This window comes from Diceros bicornis, chromosome 39, assembly GCF_020826845.1.
Source record: "Diceros bicornis minor isolate mBicDic1 chromosome 39, mDicBic1.mat.cur, whole genome shotgun sequence".
NCBI classification, from domain to species: Eukaryota; Metazoa; Chordata; class Mammalia; order Perissodactyla; family Rhinocerotidae; genus Diceros; species Diceros bicornis.
In genome coordinates this window covers 9,398,933-9,418,977 of record NC_080778.1, presented here as the reverse complement: position 1 = coordinate 9,418,977, position 20,045 = coordinate 9,398,933, and the positions used below count along the sequence as shown (strand labels likewise).

The 20,045-nt window shown below is 38.4% G+C and overlaps 1 protein-coding gene across 8 annotated transcripts in view; it reads left to right on the top strand.

Annotated features, from left to right (window-relative positions):
• MAP3K4 (mitogen-activated protein kinase kinase kinase 4) overlaps positions 1-20,045 on the top strand; it is a 151,826-nt gene that overhangs the window by 73,154 nt on the left and 58,627 nt on the right. For all 8 annotated transcript variants that reach the window (XM_058534035.1, XM_058534036.1, XM_058534037.1 and 5 more), the window contains exons 2-3: positions 3,084-3,274; positions 15,760-17,123. In XM_058534035.1, coding sequence (XP_058390018.1) covers positions 3,084-3,274; positions 15,760-17,123 — 1,555 coding nt within the window. The remainder of the gene's footprint in view (positions 1-3,083; positions 3,275-15,759; positions 17,124-20,045) is intronic.

Below are 20,045 nucleotides of genomic sequence, written 5' to 3'. Positions count from 1 at the left end.
ATGCATAATGAATAAGGGGGAATTAACTGTATTATGTTCTATCTTGTTTTGATATATTGTTTATGACAGTATTCATCTTCCCTTCCGTGAGATTCCTTATGTTTGCTGTCAGAATAATTAACGAGTAAAGACTAAGCTAGATGACTTTCTGTTCTGCAGGAGATACAGGTTTGAAAACACGAGATCTCCGGCTTCTGTAGAATTATTACAGGGATTTATTCTTCTACTTTTATTTGGAGAGTGCAGCCAAATGAGTTTTTTCATTTGTAGAGAAATCACTCATCCGCAGTTGGAGGACAGTACAACACAAATATCTTTTTCTCTTTCCCCAAATGAAATTCTTGATAAAAGTTAACATTTTTATTATATGTGCTTTCTTAGCCTCCTTTTGTCTGCTAAAGCATAGGACTTGTTTCCTCGTACGGCAGAGAAAGGTGCTTATGTAAAAAGATAAACTCCTATCCTGAGATCATGACTGTCCTCAGGCTAAGGAGCTTGCCATTGGAGACTTGGCTACCTGAAGTTTGGACATTTTCAATCCCTCTTCAAAAAATCCTCTTCCACTTTTACTTTGCATTTCCCTAATTCACTCATCCATACAGCACACTCATCCACACACTACTGCTGGATACTAGTAAAACATACCGTTTTATACGCCTGTTTGGTATTTTAGTATTTTCTGCATAGCCCTTTATCTCCGTTATTTTGTTTTGATTTTCTTTTGAATCTTCACAACTGAATTTCCTGAAATATTTTAGAATGTTGACCTTACAAATTCATAATTAGTCTTCTTTCTCATAGTCTTAGGAAGAATAAGTCACGTATGCAGTCACCCATCCAGTAAGGCTGGGACTCGGCTTTAGGTCCTCTGCCGCCAAGTTCACAGTCCTCCTCACTCCAGAGGGCGTGTTCTGAACGAGGTCTTGTTTGCTCTTTTGTATCTGACTCCATTTTTCTGTTTATCCTGGTATTCCCTGCTGTCTGGCCTCAGTGTATTTAACTGACTAAATGTTTGTGCTGTAGTTTTCTGGTGATTACCATTCTAGTATATGAAATATATTATTGTGGAAAAACACTGAGTGGCTCTATTGGAAACTATTGGAGATACAAAAGTAATAAAATACAAAGTCCTTCCTTACCATTTACTTTATCTTAATGGGGAAATTAAAAAAAAAAGAGTTATAATATTGAATTTGAAAGAATTTAGAAGATATTAAAAATTTTAAAATGATTTCTGATCCTATACCATGCGGAACTCACAGGCATACTTCTTTCGTATTGTTAACAGATGCTCCAGATGCGTAAAGAACTCAGGTTCACTCAGTGGGTGGTGCATGAGTACAGTGACTTCTGAGGCCTATAATATGAGCAGTATCAATCATTTAATGAACCTCACTGTATTATTTCTCGTTTGTTAAGCATGCATTATTGCGTTTAATCCTTATAGGTATGGGGTCTGAGCATTTATTATCCTTATTTTGTAAATGCACTATGGAGATTCTAAATAATTTGGCCAAGGCCCACACAGCTAGTAACCATCACAGCCAGGATTTGAACCTAAGCTCCTCACACCACAAAGCCTATGCTGTTAATCATTCCAAAGCCTGTGCTAGTAACCACAAAAACATATGGAAATGAGGTTAGCAACCTTGTCATTTATAACCGTGTCTTTTCATCAGCCAAATCAACTATTTTGCAGTGAGTATAGAAGAAATGGATATAGGGAATATCAAGCTAATCTATAAGTTATATTATTTGTTGTATGCCTTTGTGAGATTTAAATAATAAATGTAGTTTATTTGTTCTATAGTATTTATTCTATAGGGGAATAGGTACATTTAAAACATTGTTAAATTTGCTCATGGTTTAATTTGTTTTAGTTAACATTTAGGGTATTTCACTTGTGTGTCTTACTGTGTGAGCTCATATGTCTGGGAGCATGTATGCTCACAGTATCTGGAGTGCTTTTGTCTGGTTAAAAAATAGTTTTTGTCCTGTCAAAGGCATTCTTTACAGATTACAGCACTGTAAATTTGTATAGTTCTCCAGCATTTTTATTTTTGAAAGATAATTTATTTTCTGAAGTTTTGTCAGTCCAATTCAATAATATCATTCTTTTTCCCTCATGATTTTGAAGTAGCTTTGATTTTATATCACGATATAAATTGCCAGGAAGGAAACCAGTTGTATCTTGGATATAGTTTGGAGTTATGTTGATAAAATATATTTTATAATATATTTTACCCTATTCAGAATAGAGTAGACTGCGATGGTACATATTTGAAAGGAATGTCATGATTGATTCCTTCTAGTTTACTGTTTTAGAATTGTATTTGTTCTTAGTTTGTATCATTAAATTTTATTTTGTTAGCTTCCGAAAAATAAAACTTTATCACAATAATGATATTGTTTGAGAAGTTGGATCGGGATAGAGAATTGGCAGGAGGTCTTTCCAGAGAACAAGTTAATGAGGAACTGCATTTTGAAAGCGAAGAGAAACTAATTCCTTTTTCTTCTTCCACAGCATCCTTCTCCCCCACCCCCCCACCTGAAATCTGCACTGTAGTGTTTATCAGAGAACATAGAAAAATGGACCTACTGTATGTTATCAGTGCTCTCCATTTTGCTGCTCGGGTCATAGTAAAGTGTTCTTCTGTGCTTTCTGTCCTGTGTGTGTGCTTTGGAAAGAGAGGAGCCAGGCTCTGAAGTCGGGACAGGGCTGTATTTGCCCACTCATCAGTTAAGCTGATCGGTGTCTAGCACACAAGTCCATACTTAGTTCTGTCTGGTTTGTATCTAGTCCTTTGCTCTTTTTTCCCTTAATCCATAAGTTTTTAGTTTTAAACTTCATTTATTTTCGAAATAATTCTATAAACAACAAACTGCACATCAGTTCTACCATGTGGTACTACTCCTTGTTGTTCGTGGGCAGAGGAGTGGCAGGCACAGTCCTCATTCCCTTTAGTGAGAGAGAAGTTCTCCTTGTGAGTTTCCACAAGTGCGAGTAGAGGAGAAAGATCCACAGAAAAGTTTTACAAAGAGTTCTTAACAGAAATTATAAGTAGTTTAATCGTCTTTCACAGGCAAGAGTGCACATCGGGAGATTCAGCTTGCAAGAATTCTGAATCTGATCCAGAGGACTTTTCGGATGAAACAAGTACAGAGAACCTTTACAGCACCTCTCCCCCCAGCACGCCTCGACAGATGAAACGCATGTCGACCAAACACCAGAGAAATAATGGAGGGAGGCCTGCCAGTCGATCAAATTTGAAAGGTAAGTCTTGTACTTACAAAGAGATACATGAGAGGGCCTGGCGCTTTTGGTTTGTAATCTTTATATAACATGTAACTATTGATTAATCCTTTCCAGGATGCTGTCAGTTATTCTTTTTATTTTAAATTTGATTTTAGTGCTGCTTTTTTTTTGGGGGGGTGGGAGAAAAATCAGCCCTGAGCTAACATCCATGCCAATCCTCCTCTTTTTTTTTTTGCTGAGGAAGACCGGCCATGAGCTAATATCCGTGCCCTTTCCTCTACTTTATGTGGGACGCCACCGCAGCGTGGCCTGACAAGCAGTGCGTCAGTGCGCTCCCGGGATCCGAACCCGGGCCATCAGCAGTGGAGCATGCACACTTCCGCTACGCCACGGGGCCGGCCCCGATTTTAATACTGCTTTTAAATTTTATTTTATTGAATTTATTTTTTTGCTGAGGAAGATTCCCCCTGAGCTAACATCTGCTGTCCATCTCCCTCTTTTTGAATGTGAGTTGCTGCCACAGCGTGACCACTGACAGACGAGTGGTGTAGGTCCGTACCCGGGAACCAAACCTGGCCTGCCGAAGTGGAGTATGCTTAACCACTAGGCCATCAGGGCTGGCCCTTAAATTTTATTTTTTAATTTTTGAATTATTACCATTAGCAGTTTTGTTAGTGAAGGAGAAAATAATTCTCCAGAGATAGAAGAGTTTGTCCTGAGTAATTGTTAAAGTCTTGGTGTGAGACATTGTATTCCTTTTAGGATGTGGAAGAAGCCAAATGTGGATGAATCAATGTACTCCTCCAGGATGGCTACTGGTGTATGGGATAGAGGGCTTTCTTTGATTCTTTGCATCTCTTAGGCTGAGGTTTCTAGATTCTGTCTTCCAGACATAAGGTATTGGGTAGTTTGGGAGAGGCAGAGCCAGGCTTTCTTCCCCGGGATTCATGAGGCAGCCTGAGACTTGTGCTCTCTGCCGGTGACTGTGATGCTGCCCTTAGTGTGTAGGGCCCTCTTTCTCGATAAGCACGGTGCCTGCGTGGTACCCTATACCTTATAACCGTGGGCAGAACCCGTATTCTACTTTTCTCTTTATTTAGAATCCCAAAGCCTGGATTGTGTTCGGTTCCTAGAAGCTGAGAGTGTTCTCTGTTTTCATTTCTTCTTCCTCCTAGCATGTCACAGCTGTTGTTTTCTGAGTTGGATGAATTGAATCGTGCTGACCTGCTACCTCTTTGTACCCCGCTTTCTGTCATGGAAACTCAGGTCACTGAAGCCTTATGGTTTTAGCATTTCCCTGTTAGTTTCAGCAAAGACTTGTCCTGAAACTGATCTCATAGCTTCCTGGAATTCATCTGTCTATTACTGCACAAGATAAGGATTTCATTCTTTATCTCATCTGAGAAATTTCCCGCATTATGTGTTCTCCCTACTGAATTCAAGTTCATTCCTACTTCTCGCTTTCTTTAGCAGTGTTCTTCCTCTCTCTTTGGCCAGGTTCCCCTTCCCACGGATTTCTTCCACACATTGATCTCTGTGTCCCTGTGATCGCCATTCCTTAAGAAAGAGAGAGTGATTTTATTTTGTTTATTTGCTTGAGTGAAATCTTATCCAAGGGGGAATTCCTAAGCAGTAAATAGTCTTTTCCCACAGGGAAGATATTTTTTACTTTCTTTTAAAACTTTATTTGTAGTAGGATGTTGACCTGTGGCCTGTACTTACCCCCTTTGGAAATTAATAGCTTTCCATTGTAATTTATCATCTTTAAAATCAATCTTTATCCATTTTCCCAAAGAAATTTCTCAAATGCCTACAGAAGTTTTTTTTAATCTAAAATAATATCAGTGCAGCAGCATCTACTGAATCAATATGGGTTAATACATATTTGCTTTTTGGTGGTAAAGTGAGAAGATGCCAATAGTACGTCTGCTTTTTCTTCACTTGTTGTTCTAGACTATTTTAGAACAGGAGCTGAGAGCACAATTCCCCTGTTTTATAGATAGAGAAACTGAGGCCTGGGTTTTTTTTTTGTGAGGAAGATCGGCCCTGAACTAACATCTGCCAATCCTCCTCTTTTTTGCTGAGAAAGACTGGCCGTGGGCTAACATCCATCCCCATCTTCCTCCACTTCATATGGGATGCCGCCACTGCATGGCTTGCCAAGTGGTGCGTTGGTGCGCGCCCAGGATCCGAACTGGTGAACCCCGGGCCGCTGCAGCAGAGCGCACGCACTTAACTGCTTGCACCACTGGAAGCCCGGGGTTTTAAAGCAACTTCTTTAAGGCCAGAAGGCTTAAGATAGTGGCAGGGCTGTGTTTAGAACTGGTTCTCCTGGCGCTCCGTTTAGACTTCTTCCTAGTACACGCAGCAGAGGTTAAGCTTATCTGGATGCAGTACTTGAGTTGACTGTATTGTCGGTCACTGATCAGTGAGAAAACCAGTCAGTAGATGTTTATTGGGTTCCTGTGTCCTTCTGGGCTGCGTGGGAGATAGAAGGAAGAGGAAAGGTTGTCTCTTTTCCTCCAAAACTTCTTTTAATTGTTTATTTCACAAAATTATAGAATTTTCAATCTGGAAGGGGTCTCGGAGAGCACTTACTTCATTTCCTACCATTTTTCTGGTGAAGAAGTGAATACTCATAAACCTTTTGCTTGTAGCTATCGAATAGCAGACCTAGGACACCAAAATCCTTAATAACTTACTCTTTTTCTTATTGCAAAAGATTACATGTTTGTTGTAGGAAATTTAGAAAATACAGATAAAAAGAAATAAAAATACTCATAAACCCAATATGCAGAAATAACAACCTTTATTGTTTGTCTCTTGTAATCTGCTTGCATATATTTATGTTGCCATACTATATTTACTATTTTACAACTGGCCTCTTCTATCATTTAATGTTTTATGAACTTTTTATGTTGTAGAATAACCTGTACTGGTCTTTGAAATGGCTGCTGTGTCATTTGTAGCAGCATTTACCCAGTTATCACTAACAGTTATCCAGTGCTTACTCTGTGCTAAGCACTGTGTTTAGCTCTTCAAAACAGTTCTCTCTTAAATGTCATCATGACCCAGTGAGATGTAGGTCCTATAGAGTATTCAATTCACAGTTGAGGAAATAGCGCAGAAAGTTTCCAGGGTTTTTAGTTTTAAGTGTCCCAGTCATGCATATATTAGAAAGTAGCTTCTTATGTTTACCATCTGGTGGATTGTTCGTTGCCAGCGTTCTTGTTCGTGAATACCAAGAAAAGATGGAAGTGAAGCACCCAGGTTGGGCAGCTGGGCCGTTTCCCTGTTTGGTGATCGGGTGTTTGTGCTGTGATGGCGGAACCGTCCCTGAGAACTCACTGCTCTCTGACTGCAGCAGCAGAGCCTGGTGGATAGGAGCACAGACTCAGTCGGCAGACTGCCTGGATTCTAATCCTGGTTCTGCCCCCTTCTATCTGGGCAACCTCTGTGTCTCAGTCTCCATCTGTAAAATCATCTGCCATACAGTGTTGTGAGGATTATATGTTCAGTGACTATTAGCTGTCATTACTTTTGTAAGCTAAAGATTTCTTTCTCAGTGTTTATTACTTTCTTGCCTTAAGTTTTAAAGTAGAATCAAATAATTATGTCATTGGATATATCCTTATTAATTGCTGTCCCCACTTTCAGGACACTGAGTCTCAAGTCACATAGCTACCAAGTTGTGGAGTTGGGACCCCAACCTGGGTCAGTCTGCCTGGACTCATTGTAGCTTTCCCTAGCCCTTTTTCTGTTTCTCACTATGGGTGTTGCCACCATAGTTACTTTTTCATTATGTCTTTCTTTCCTTCCCTCCTTCCCTTCCTTTTTTTCCTTTACCTCTCTTTCCTTTCTTCTACCCCCTCTTCTCATTCCCTTCTTTCCTTCCTTCCTTCGTTATTCCCCCTTCCTTCTTTGCATTGAGTCAGACTTTGAGTGACTCCATAGGCATATACTGTTTTAGATGATGGTTAAGCCCTCGCCCCGTGTCTGGTAGGAATCACACAGATAAACAGGCAGTGCAGTCTCCTGTGGGAGAGCTGGTATGGAGGCTGCTGTGGGTGCCCATGGGAGGGGATCGAGAAGACCTGGGGTTGGAAAGACTTCTGGAACAAGTGACATTTGTACTATGACCTGAAGGCTGAGTCAGGGAGACCAATGTTTCAAACTAGTGTGTTTGAAACTAATAATATATTGGTCCTTCAGTATTTTCAAGAGCTTTAGAATTAGTTAGATTTGTCAGATTTATTTTAAAAGCTTTCCAAGGAAATCTGAACTGGTGCATTCTCTCTTTCTCACTGCAACAAGCAGAGGCTCTCTGAATCAGACTATATAGTCACTTTAAAACTGCAGTCAAAGTTGTACTCATCTTTTTAATGAATGTCACCAATAATATTTACATTTTTCTGCTTATCTATTGCTCTGTAACAAGCCACCCCAAAACTTAGTAGCATGAAAGAACAGCCATTTTATTGTGCTCATGATTCCGTGGATCAAGCATTCAGGTGGGGCACAGCTCATCTCTGCCCCCTGATGTCTGGAGCTTCAGCTGGAACAGTTCAGTTGTTGTCATAGCTTGGCTGGGGCCCTGAGTCTGGGCCCTCAGTTCTTCTCCACATGGTGTCTGCATGTCCCAGATGGCTCCTTCACTCACATGTCTGACACCTGGGCTGAGGGCTCGCTGGCATTGTTTTTTTTACATATGACTTTCCACGTGGCTAGCGTGGGCTTCTTCACAGCGTACTGGTCCCTGGGTAATTGGGACTCCCTACATGGCAGCTAGCTTCCCTCAGAGCAAGTGTTTTAAGAGATCAAGGTGGAAGTTATCAGGCTTCTTACGACTTAGCCTGGGAAGTTGCACAGCATCACTTCTGCTGCATTCTTTTGGCTACTCAGGGCCAGCCAAAATAAAGTGTGGCAGGGACTACACAGAGCATTGACACCAGGAGGTGTGGTTTGTTGGCTGTCTTGAGAGACTGGCTCCTACCTGTGTGTAAAGCTTTGAGGAATTAGTATCTGGTCAGTCATACTGTCTTTGTGCTCTCCAGCCCCTCTGCCTCATAAATGCAAACAACATCAAGAGCATCCCTGAAGGAATATAAGGATACAAAAAGGTATGAGGGCACTATATGTTGAAAGGAGGCGAGAATAACCATTAACAACTTTTTTTTAGTGGTGGTAGCCATTGTCATGAACTAATTATATGGTATGGATAGGATTCTTTAAATATTTTTATTATCATAGGCTCAGAGTCACTACTAATGTTATAGATTTATTTTTTATAATTGGAGATTTAGTCCCAGGGCACTTTTGACCAACTGACTGTAAATCAAGGGTTCCCATGAGCCCCTCTTCAGGTTCCATAATTTGTTAGAACTACTCACAGCACTCAGGAGCACACTTTACTTATGTTTATTGCTTTGTTATAGAGGGCTCAGGAATAGCCAAATGGAATAGATGCATAGGACAAGGTATGGGGAGGTGACATGGAGCTTCCATGCCCTCTCCAGAGTGCCATCCTGATACTGTAACCTCTTAATCTCAAGTTCGTGTGCCAGATGTGCAGTAAGCCAATCACTGAAATGGAGAAAGGTTTATTTGAATTGGCAAAAACGAGAAGGCAAGAGGATAGGTTTTCTCAAATCTGCCTCAACAAGAGAAGAGAACAGGGGGTTTTATAGAGCTAAGGGGCTTGGCAGAGGAGTTTCAGAGAAACAAAGGGGTAATCCATGTTTCTTTCACTCCTGATCAGCCCCTGGGCAGTCTGACTTCTGGGGACTGGTTATCTGGTGATCCTTGAAGGCGTACTCTTTATTCTGTGAAACAAGCTCATAAACCCTTGAGTTACTCCTCAGGTTAACCAAGAAAACAGCTAATTGACAAGATTAACTTCTTTTCCTAATAAAGTTGCAAGGTAGTCTTATTGAATATTTACAGTAACCCTCAGGTATCTGGCTTTACTCCCAGCACCTTGATATGTTCACCAACCTGGAAGCTCATCAAATCTCCTTGTTCAAGAGTTTTTATAGAGCTTAATCTCCAGACCTTCCCCCACCCCCACCCTTTTCTGGGAAGTCAGGTTGGTGGCTGGGACTGAAGGTTCCAACCCTCTCGACACTTGTTCCTTCTGTGACCAGCCCTATCCTGAGGCAATCTAGGAACCCCACCCTAAGTTGCCATATTGGCATAAATTTAGATGTGATTGAAAGGGGCTCTTTATAATAACAAAAGACACTCTTATCATTCAGGAAATTCCAAGGGTTTTAGGAGCTCTGTGCCAAGAACCTGGACAAAAACCAAATATATTTCTTATTACACCCCAGTGAGCAATATCAAATACTAGCAAAGATATGAGGAGATGGCCGCTTTCGTACAAGGCTGGTGGGAGTGGAAATTGTCTCAATCCCTGAGGAAAGTAATTTGTTAATAATACAGTCAAATTGAGGTTGGTTATATCCTTGACACAGCAAATCCACTTTTGGGAGTAGACTTTACAGAAGTTCTTGCACATGGACAACAAGAAGTCCTGCAAGAAGATTCATTGTGTCTTTCATTATTTGTGATTTCCATCTGTAACATGCAAGTGTGTAACCACCAGACAGGAAAGTTCAAAACAGTCTCTGTCATGGTGGTTGTCTGAGATAGGAGAGGGCTGAGAGGGGAAAGAGGTGAGGCCACCAGTGCCTGCAACCTTTTATTTCTTTGTGTTGATCGACTTTAAAATGATTGCCAGTTAGATGTGTGCAAAACTGTATTTTACCCAATTTTTACATTTTCCTGATTTTGTTTCCTTGGGAATATTAGAGACATTTTTTTGTTTTCAAAATATTAACTTCTGCTTTTAGAAGCTGTGATAAAAATATAGCAATGTTATGATATCTAGGTAAGGACAGTTAGCTCTTTATTACCTAAAAAAGTATCAGTTATGTGACATCCTGACTGATGTAATCTACCAGTTGAGCTCTTGAGTTAGCTCACTGACCAGGACTGATTTCATTCTTTGATGAGTAGCAGAATGTAGCTGTGGTATCATTTGAGATTATACTTCTGGATAATTGTAAATAACTACCAAATAACAGCAATTAAGATTTTGGTAAGTTTTGGACAATAAGTAGCCATATGTAGCTGTTTGTTCTTAAGATTATTTTAAGAGGAAGACAAGCAAACTGTCTCATCCTTAAATTTTTGTTCTTTCTATTACAGCAGAAGGAGGTAAATCCAGTTATCTCATAGTTCAAGTAGGTTAAATTTAAGACACCCAAGCCAAAGCCCTTTTCAGAGTGAATCTGCCTTGTAATCATTATCAGCTAGCTCCATTTTGCAGCAGTATTATAACACTGCAATAGCCAGATTACAGAGCTAGAACAAATATCTCAAGATAGCTATATCAGAATATATACACACATCTGTGCATATACATACACGTTCATTAATCTCCCTATTGTTAGCAAATATCTCAAGGGGTGTGTGTATGTAAATGTGTGTGGTTTTTTGCTAATAGTAGTGAGATTAGCAACTTTTTTTTTTTTGAAAAAATATAGTACTGCTGTAAAATTGAGCTGGTAAAATGGTTATAAGTCAGATTCAGTCTGTATGGTTAGAGAAATGTTCATTGTTAATGAGAGTGGACTTAAGTTGGTATTTCAGCTCTTTAGTCCAAACTCGGCCTATCAAGGTTCTAATTTGTATTTCCAGGCTGCCTGTATACAGACTCACTGTTCCAGAACAAACTCTTTTCTTTTCTGCCCTTGTATCTTTTCATGCTCTCCTTCTCTGGTTTAAAATATCCTCTTGTCTTACTTGCTACCCTTACTTAAGCTGAAGCTGTTCTTCAAGGCCCCCAGTCAAGTACTGGGTTTTACTTAAAGCCTTCAAAGAAGAGTTAGTCTGCCGTAATCTGTCTTTTATGGCACTCAGTATCTTAACCTTTCCTTGGTCAGTTGGAACTGCCCTGTGAACAACTTTGACAGGCATAAAGGTGTGATGGCACCAACATGAGTTAGGATCCCTGTGTTCCGTGGTAATCTTCGTCACGTTGTAGTTGTGAAGATTATGCCAATCTCTGTAAAGCCCCTACCTCGAAACTGAGGGGATTGAATAAAGCAGTGTTTCCCAAAATGTGTCATTCTAGCCAGGGTGAATCAGATATACTGGGAGTGGGCCCAGGAATCTGCATTTAGCAAGAACCAAGTGATTATTAGTATTTACTGAAGTTTGAGAGCCTTGTATTAGAAGATCTCTAGGCCCCTTCCAATTGCTAACGTTGATAGTCTAGGACATCCTTGCTCTGATGATCATCTCACATTTAAAGGAAAAGAGCAAGTGTCTGCTCATGCTTTCTCATTTGAGAGCTTGAGGAAGGCCATTGTTTTTAATTTGACAGTACATGTATGGGAGAACATAAGAATTTCAAGGACTTAATAAAAAATACATTTTATACATATTCTAAAAAGCCATTTCTAGGTGTGGATGGTGGGGAATTTAGTTGATTGTCTGATATCTGTTTGAACAAATGAACCATATTGCTTGTCGTTTGATTGCTTTTGGCTTCGTTATAAAATTTTTTTTCTTTTCCTTTCACGTTCTTCTGATTTGACAGGAATTATTGGTGATTGACCAAAGGAAAAAGTAACTACTCTGGATGTTTCTTTAACTGTACTACAGAATCTCACCATTTAATTTATAGCCACTCCGGAGATCAGATGTTCCATTAGTCTTACTCAAGTTATTATGAACTAGTTTTTTAGTACTGTAATTAGAACTTGTTGTGTAATGCATTCTGTATACTTTTGATCCATCTCCTTTTCAGAAGCTCTGTTTGTATTTGACTTTTGTTTTTTTTTTTGGTGAGGAGATCAGCCCTGTGCTAACATCTGCCAATCCTCCTCTTTTTGCTGAGGAAGACTCGCCCTGGGCTAACATCCGTGCCCATCTTCCTCCACTTTATATGGAATGCCGCCACAGCATAGCTTGCCACCAGTGCGTCGGTGCACACCCGGGATCCGAACCGGCGAACCCTGGGCCGCCGCAGCGGAGTGTGCGCACTTAACTACTTGCACCACTGGGCTGGCCCCTATATTTGACTTTTCGTTAATTACAGAGGGATTTAGTATTAACAGAAAACTAAACAAACCAGCTTGTCCATTAGTTATGGGCTTTTGCTTATTATTAGAAGTTTCTTACTCATGTCAGAGTGGGTAAAGACAAAATATAAAATGCTTTGAGAAATTATTAGTCTAAGCTTACAGATTTTTTTTCTTCCCGACACCCTAATGCTTCTCAGATCTCCCTTAACAGACAAGTCCCTTCTGATTTTATAGAGGCCTACCTGGTCACAGTTGCTAGGAAATACTCTTGAGTTTCCTCTCTCCATCACAAACACATTATTTGAAAAATATAGTTACTGATAAGATGGATAGATTGGTCTTTTCTTTTTGCATGGTAGCTAGATTGGGGTTTAAGTCTATTTTAAGTTTAAATTACATCATTTTTAAACTAAGATGTATCAATTTCCATTTGTATTTTTTTTCCAAAACCAACTTGGTTTTTTGTTTTGGAAAAAAGAAATAGCTTCTTTGTCCCATCTTGCTTCTTTCCCGATTTGCTTTTCTTTACACAGATCATAGATCCAAGTATTAAACCGTTGCTTTTTGTAAACACAAAATTTCAAAAAATTGTTGTAGTATACCGTTTTGTATGCTGTAAGGTAGACTTAATAAGATTTGTATATCATCTACAAAAGTTATTTTTTTATAGGCTTGCTAAAATTTGGTTCTGTCTATACGGAAAAATGGGATTGTGGCATTTTCCCCCTTAAGTCCTTTTAATTGTTGGAGTAAAGAAGAAGGCTGAGAAGCTTCATCTCTTAATTTTTTGTGCTTTGAGTATCAGCTCCCTGCTAAATATAACATAGATTTGGACATAAAGTTTATAGCCCAGTCTTCTGGGGTTAATAAAGTCATTCTGGCTACTCTCAGTTAACCCTTTGTTTCCATTAGGACCTTTAAATCATGGATTAGAAGAACATTAAGAAGTTGTATAAGCAAAGTAATACTTTTTCATTGTTCACTATTACTTTCAAATTATAAATTATATGCAGACATTCTCTGGCCATTATCAGTAATGCTACTCTGCATTTGTTTTATAAAGTCTTCTTAGGATCCTAAACCCTAAGCACATACTAGTTAACTACTACAACGTTCTGTTCTAGGTCCCCATTGCCTCTCTTCTGCACACTTTTTCTTGGATGTTCTTATGTACTCTCCTAGTGTTAGATAACGTCTATATGTACTGATGATTTCCAAATCACTGTCTCTGGGTTTCTCTCCTGAGCTCAAGACCATATATTAATGACCTACAGACATCTCTACATGGATGTCCCATAGGCACCTCAAAATTCAGTGTATTAAAAACTAAACTCACTATCTTCCAGTCTTACAAAGTGATACTATGTATGTATCATTTTGTGTTTCGTAGTAATGAAGTATAGTATAAATTGATATCTTGAAGAATAATGTATAGTGGAATTAAATTTGGAAGCAGTTGTTCTTTTTGCTTTCAAATTACCATTTCTTTACTAAGTAGAAATGAATGGTATGTATGTGCTCTGTTAATAAAGGTGTAAAGAACACACAAAATATCAAAGGGGAGGCAAAGGGCTGGCCTGGACAAATTTTTTATGAATGAAGGTTGATAAGCATTTGTAGCTAGAAACAATAAAATGTGAAGAAATTTCTTGCATGGAATGTATAAAAAGTTTTAAGACATTCAGAAGTAAAATGGATTAAAACTACAGGTAAAAAGTCCATTATTTAAAAAATATTGCCAATTTTTAAAATAATAGTAATAATTTTTATATTAAAGTATAGCAAAAATTTCTGTAGACAGATAAAATCCTTTTTCATGGATCATAAAGGAAATTAAGTATACTGTAAATCAAGTAGGAAGTGCTCTTAGGAATATTTGTTTTAAAATCTTTATTTTAAAATTTAAATTGATTAGGAGGTAAGGTGGTTTTAAACAAGTTTTCTTTGGTGAATTGATTTTGGGTATATTAGTCTGTAACATATAAATATACCCTATTTCATCAAATCTAAAGGTACACTATAATATTATGTACTAAGAAAAAAATGCTTACAAGTGATGACACAGTGTGTTCTTATACTTAGAATTATTTATTTATTGAAGGAAATCTTTTTCCTTCTTGATATTTAGATACAGATTTAAAAAAACCTTTTATTACTCTTATGCATATATATAAAGTAAAATATAAATGAAATATATTAGTGAATATGTTCATAAAACTTATTCATATCACCATTAATTATAAAACGTATTCTAATTTAAGGGATGTTAAAATACAAAATATGTCTTAGATTCAGTGAAACAAAGTCAAGATTTTGAGTATAGAGGGGAGAGTGGGATGGTGTTAGAGGTTTGAGCATTATCAGTATATAAAGTGGAAGTAAAGGGGATCACCTAGGGAGAAGGAAAGTAAGACAGAGAGATTGAAGAGTGGAACTCTGAGAAACATTAACTTTTCATGGAGTGAGCAAAGTTCCAAAGAGGGAATTCGAAAAGCAGTGACTTAGGAAGTAGAAAGAAGCCAGAGACTGTTGTGTCTAGAAAGCAAAAGAATGAAGGGATTTTTGTAAGGTAGAGGTGGTTAATGGTGTGAAAAATGCCAAACCAGAAGGATGTTGTGTGTGTGTTCATTTCAAATCTTGGGAATTTAATTAACAGAACTTTTTATAGTTGTTCGAAGAAAAAATGTGGTGTTTACTTTGCATTAATTTTGAATGATTTCATGGGACAGTATAATGGACTAGGCGGATTATACTGAGTTAGTCTATATGTCTTCAATTTTGTTAATGTTAAATTTAAAATGTTTTTGTTCATTTGTGGCAAAGAAGAAATCAAGGAATAGATTAGATTAAGCTTAACATTTTTGCTTATCATCTGTCTTTCCATTCTTTATGAGAATAATCTTAAGGTACCTTAAGGATTCTTTCCTCAATCTACTTCATTTTATAAATGAGAAAAGTGACCCAGGAAACTTAAGTGATTTGCTCTAAGTTAATGCATTTAGTTTATGGCAAAGGCAGGAATCGGATGTGTTTTCTAAACCAGGTTTCTGTCAGATCTGCCATACTGTTTCTCCCTTCTTAAACTGAAGGTGGTAACTTGTGGAGATTTGACTGGCTGGGTAACTGCACTCTGTAGTATAGAGGTAAACAGCTTGTTTTAGGTTAGTAGTAGAGAATATTAGAGAATATAGCAAGTATAGTATAGCAGGGGAGATGGGTAAAATCTTTCTAAAAATTTAGAGAGAAATATATATATTTTGATTTTTTTAATTTTCAGCATATGGTATGATTTTTTTCCTCAAATAACAGCCTGAAAATATAAGTACATGTGAATATCAGTTTCATTGAAAATATTGAGAATTGCTTCCTATTTTAGAGTAATATAATGTTCTGCTTATTTTTTTTTAATAGAAAAAATGAATGCATCAAACCAGACTCCACATAAAGACACTGGAAAAACCACGGAGAATGTGGAAGAATACAGCTATAAGCAGGAGAAAAAGATCCGAGCAGCTCTTAGGACAACAGAGCGTGATCATAAGAAAAATGCGCAGTGCTCGTTCATGTTGGACTCAGTGGGTGGGTCTTTGCCTAAAAAATCAATTCCAGATGTGGATCTCAATAAGCCTTACCTCAGTCTTGGCTGCAGCAACGCTAAGCTTCCGGTGTCTGTGCCCATGCCTATAGCCAGAACTGCACGCCAGACTTCTAGGACTGACTGTCCAGCAGATCGCTTAAAGTTCTTTGAAACTTTACGACTTCTGTTAAAGCTTACCTCAGTCTCAAAGAAGAAGGACAGGGAGCAAAGAGGACAGGAAAATACATCTGCTTTCTGGTTTAACCGATCTAATGAGCTGATCTGGTTAGAGCTACAAGCCTGGCATGCAGGACGGACCATTAATGACCAGGACCTCTTTTTATATACAGCCCGTCAGGCCATCCCAGATATTATCAATGAAATCCTTACTTTCAAAGTTAATTATGGGAGCTTTGCCTTTGTTAGAAATGGAGCTGGTTTTAATGGTACTTCAGTAGAAGGGCAGTGCAAAGCCCCTCACGGAACAAAGGTTATGGGTTACTCAACATACCATGAGCATCTCCAACGCCAGAGGGTGTCATTTGAGCAGGTAAAACGGATAATGGAGCTGCTGGAGTACATAGAAGCACTTTATCCATCATTGCAGGCTCTTCAGAAGGACTATGAAAAATATGCTGCAAAAGACTTCCAGGACAGGGTGCAGGCACTCTGTTTGTGGTTAAACATCACAAAAGACTTAAATCAGAAATTAAGGATTATGGGCACTGTTTTGGGCATCAAGAATTTATCGGACATTGGCTGGCCAGTGTTTGAAATTCCTTCCCCTCGATCATCCAAAGGCAATGAGCCGGAAGATGAGAGTGATGACATAGAAGGAGAATTGAAAGAGTTGGGAAGTAGTACAGATGAGAGTGAAGAAGAACACATCTCTGATCCAAAGGTACCAGAAACCAGACAGCCCATTGACAGCAGTTTCAATATCCAGTCGCGGGACTGCGTGTCTAAGAAGCTTGAGAGGCTTGAGTCTGAGGACGATTCTGTGGGCTGGGGAGCACCAGACTGCAGCACAGAAGCAGGCTCTAGTAGACATTGTCTGACTTCTATTTATAGACCGTTTGTAGACAAAGCACTGAAGCAGATGGGGTTAAGAAAGTTAATTTTAAGACTTCACAAGCTGATGGATGGTTCCTTGCAAAGGGCACGTATAGCACTGGTAAAGAGTGACCGGCCGGTGGAGGTAGGTTTCCAGTAGGCATCAGTATGATCTTGTCCTTAGTTTCATTATTTATTGTAAATTACAGTGTGTGTTGTGTGGATTTTATGTACTTTCATAGTCTTGATTTTTTTAAGGCATACATTATAGTTATTGTAAATTGCAGATTTCAGCATTTCTATTAAAGTACTATGATAAATAGGGAAATGTATCTATGAAAACTCTACGAAATTTAGTGAATTAAATGCAAGGTGGTGTGTGGAGGGAAAAAATCCAACCATATAAATATAGGATGGAGAAGCACAGGCTAGGTGTAAATAAGGAGGGAAGAGAGCCACAGTCATGGGTGACCACAAGCTGAGTATGAGTCAGTAAGAAAGTCAGCAGGATGCTACAGTATTTTCATGTGAATATGGCGTCCAAGGTCACGGATATAGTTCTTTCTCTAGTCTTTGCATTAGCTTTACTCCCTTTTTGAGTAGTATGTCCAGTTTTGGTCACTATATTTTAAAGAGATGTGAATTGTAGAGAAATGTAAGAATGATCAAAGGAAAAAAATACCCACTATTTAGCAAGGTTGAAGTGTTTAGTGTAGATGATGGAAGTTTAAGAGAAGTCTTGGGGCCAGCCCGGTGGCGAAGTGGTTAAGTTCACACATTTCGCTTCGGCGGCCCAGGGTTTGCCAGTTCCGACCCTGGGCGTGGACTGACTTACCACTCATCAGGCCATGCTGAGGCGGCGTCCCACACAGAAGAACTAGAGGGACCTACAACTAGGATATACAACTATGTACTGGGACTTCGGGGAGAAAAAAGAAAAAGAGGAAAATTGGCAACAGATGTTAGGTCAGGGCCAATCTTCCTCAAAAAAAAAAAAAAAACCAAAAAAAGATGTCTTAGTTATTATCAGAGACGTGTTTTGATATGTGAATATTTTGTGAGAGGAATATGCCTACTAGAGGAACTGGTTTGAAAACAGTATAAATTTGGTTTTGGTAGCCTGATATCTCAGAAATTCTTCACTTAAGGTAAAACTAGAAAGGGGCATATTGTTGGATATTGTTATTGAGAGTAAAAGAGTACAAGCAGTTTTTCTGTTGTGATGAGTTCATCTGGCTAAAAGCAAAAGCGCCCAGATCTTTGAGATCCCTCGTGCCTATGTTTTGCTGCAATTCTAAATTTTAGTAGCTGTATATGTACATATGTATGTACTTTTTATTTTTGTGTTTTTGACTTGATTACACAATCTGGCTTGCTTTAGAGTCAGAGATGATAAAACAGAAGGCCTTCTTTAAGATGGGAAACATCTGAAGAGAGCCTGAGTTTGCAAGATTTTTGTTTTTAGTCTGCTGGCCAGATCATGAACCCCTAGGAGAAAGGGTCAAACGTCCACATAACATAGCCAGATGTTTACGAAATTAGTGAGTACTTTGTAGCTGTAAGAGGTTAGTTTACTTTAGGTATTATTTTGGTTAGAACTCTTCAAAATGAGTTTATGGAAGTCATTTTCTTTAATCAGTATTTTAACTCTGTGAATGATTTTTTATGTTCATTTTATTAGAGCAAATAAGTTTTCTTTCTTTTAATCCATCAATAGCTACTTTATAATAAGATTTTATTAAAGTGCACGTTTCAAAATCAGTGCAGCAAAACTAGATTGTAATAAGGATTTGTGATAACTTCAGATGGCAAATCATTTACTTTGGTCTAGGTTTTGGCTGGAGTGGTTCAATTCCAACGAGGACACGTGGACAAGACAGGATGGATTTTTATTGTGAAGCCCTATTTTTGAAGTAATGTGAATGCTCTGGCAGTATTACCTCATCTCTGATTCAGTGGTTTTCATAGGAGAGAGGGGCTGGTGGTGAGGGCTCGGGGTGGCCAGTTGGGGCTTCTTAAAACTGCTTTACACACCCTGCCCCAAATTGTCCTCTTCTCCCCTGCGGACCCTCTGTGTCAATGAACCATTGCTTCTGACGGGGGTGCTTTGCATCCCTTCGATGTGTTGAAACAAGAACAGATTGGGAAGGAGTGCACTGCATTTTATATTAGAACTCAGGTTGAAAAAAGATGATAGTAGATAGTCCATAGTCTTAGTTTGAATTCCCATTAAAGCTATATTCCTTTGGTTCGACCAATAGAGATTTAACCAAAAAGGTTATCCTTGTTATAGAAAAAAAGAAACACATACAAATTCAAAGCTTATAAAGTGTGTGAATTAAAGATTGTTTATTAGAATCATCTGTAGATAGTTTGCTCTTCAAAAAAATGAAGTACAGAAGCCCCTGTTTTAAATTTTGGTTTATAAAATGTTTGTCAAATAATGAAAGTGTAACCAAGAACTGAAGTAGAAATTCTTCTGTATTGGAGATTAATCCAAACTAATAAAAGATGAGGCTCCAGAATTATGATTAACTCAGTGAGAAAGTAAGACTTTATTTTTATTCCCATTTCAGGAACATGATTTCTATGAGGCAAGGCATATGAACATATGTACACTCCCCTTCCAGGTCTGTTTTGTTGTAGTCTTTTTACTAAGTATGTCAGGGAAAGAACCACAGTTTTGAAGTTAAATAACTGGGTTCCCTTCCTTGCTCTGATTCTTTCTCACCACGTAACTCAGTAAATGACTTAATCTTTCTGACCTTACGTCTTCGAATCTGTAAAATGGGTATAATAATACTTTCCTACCTACCTCACAGGGTTGTTGTGAGGCGTAAAAAGATATTTGTGTAACTGGTAAAATGCTATAGAAGTCAAATATAAACCATGATTTTTTAAGAAATTTGTTACATTTTTTTCCTCCCTTGAAGCTACCTATATATGGACTATTCTATATTTTTATTTTTTAAATGTATTTTACCTTTTAATCTCTGCCAAATAATTATACATTTTAAGGGCATATATTTTAAGCAGTGTATAGTCTTTCTGGTTTGAGGACGATTTT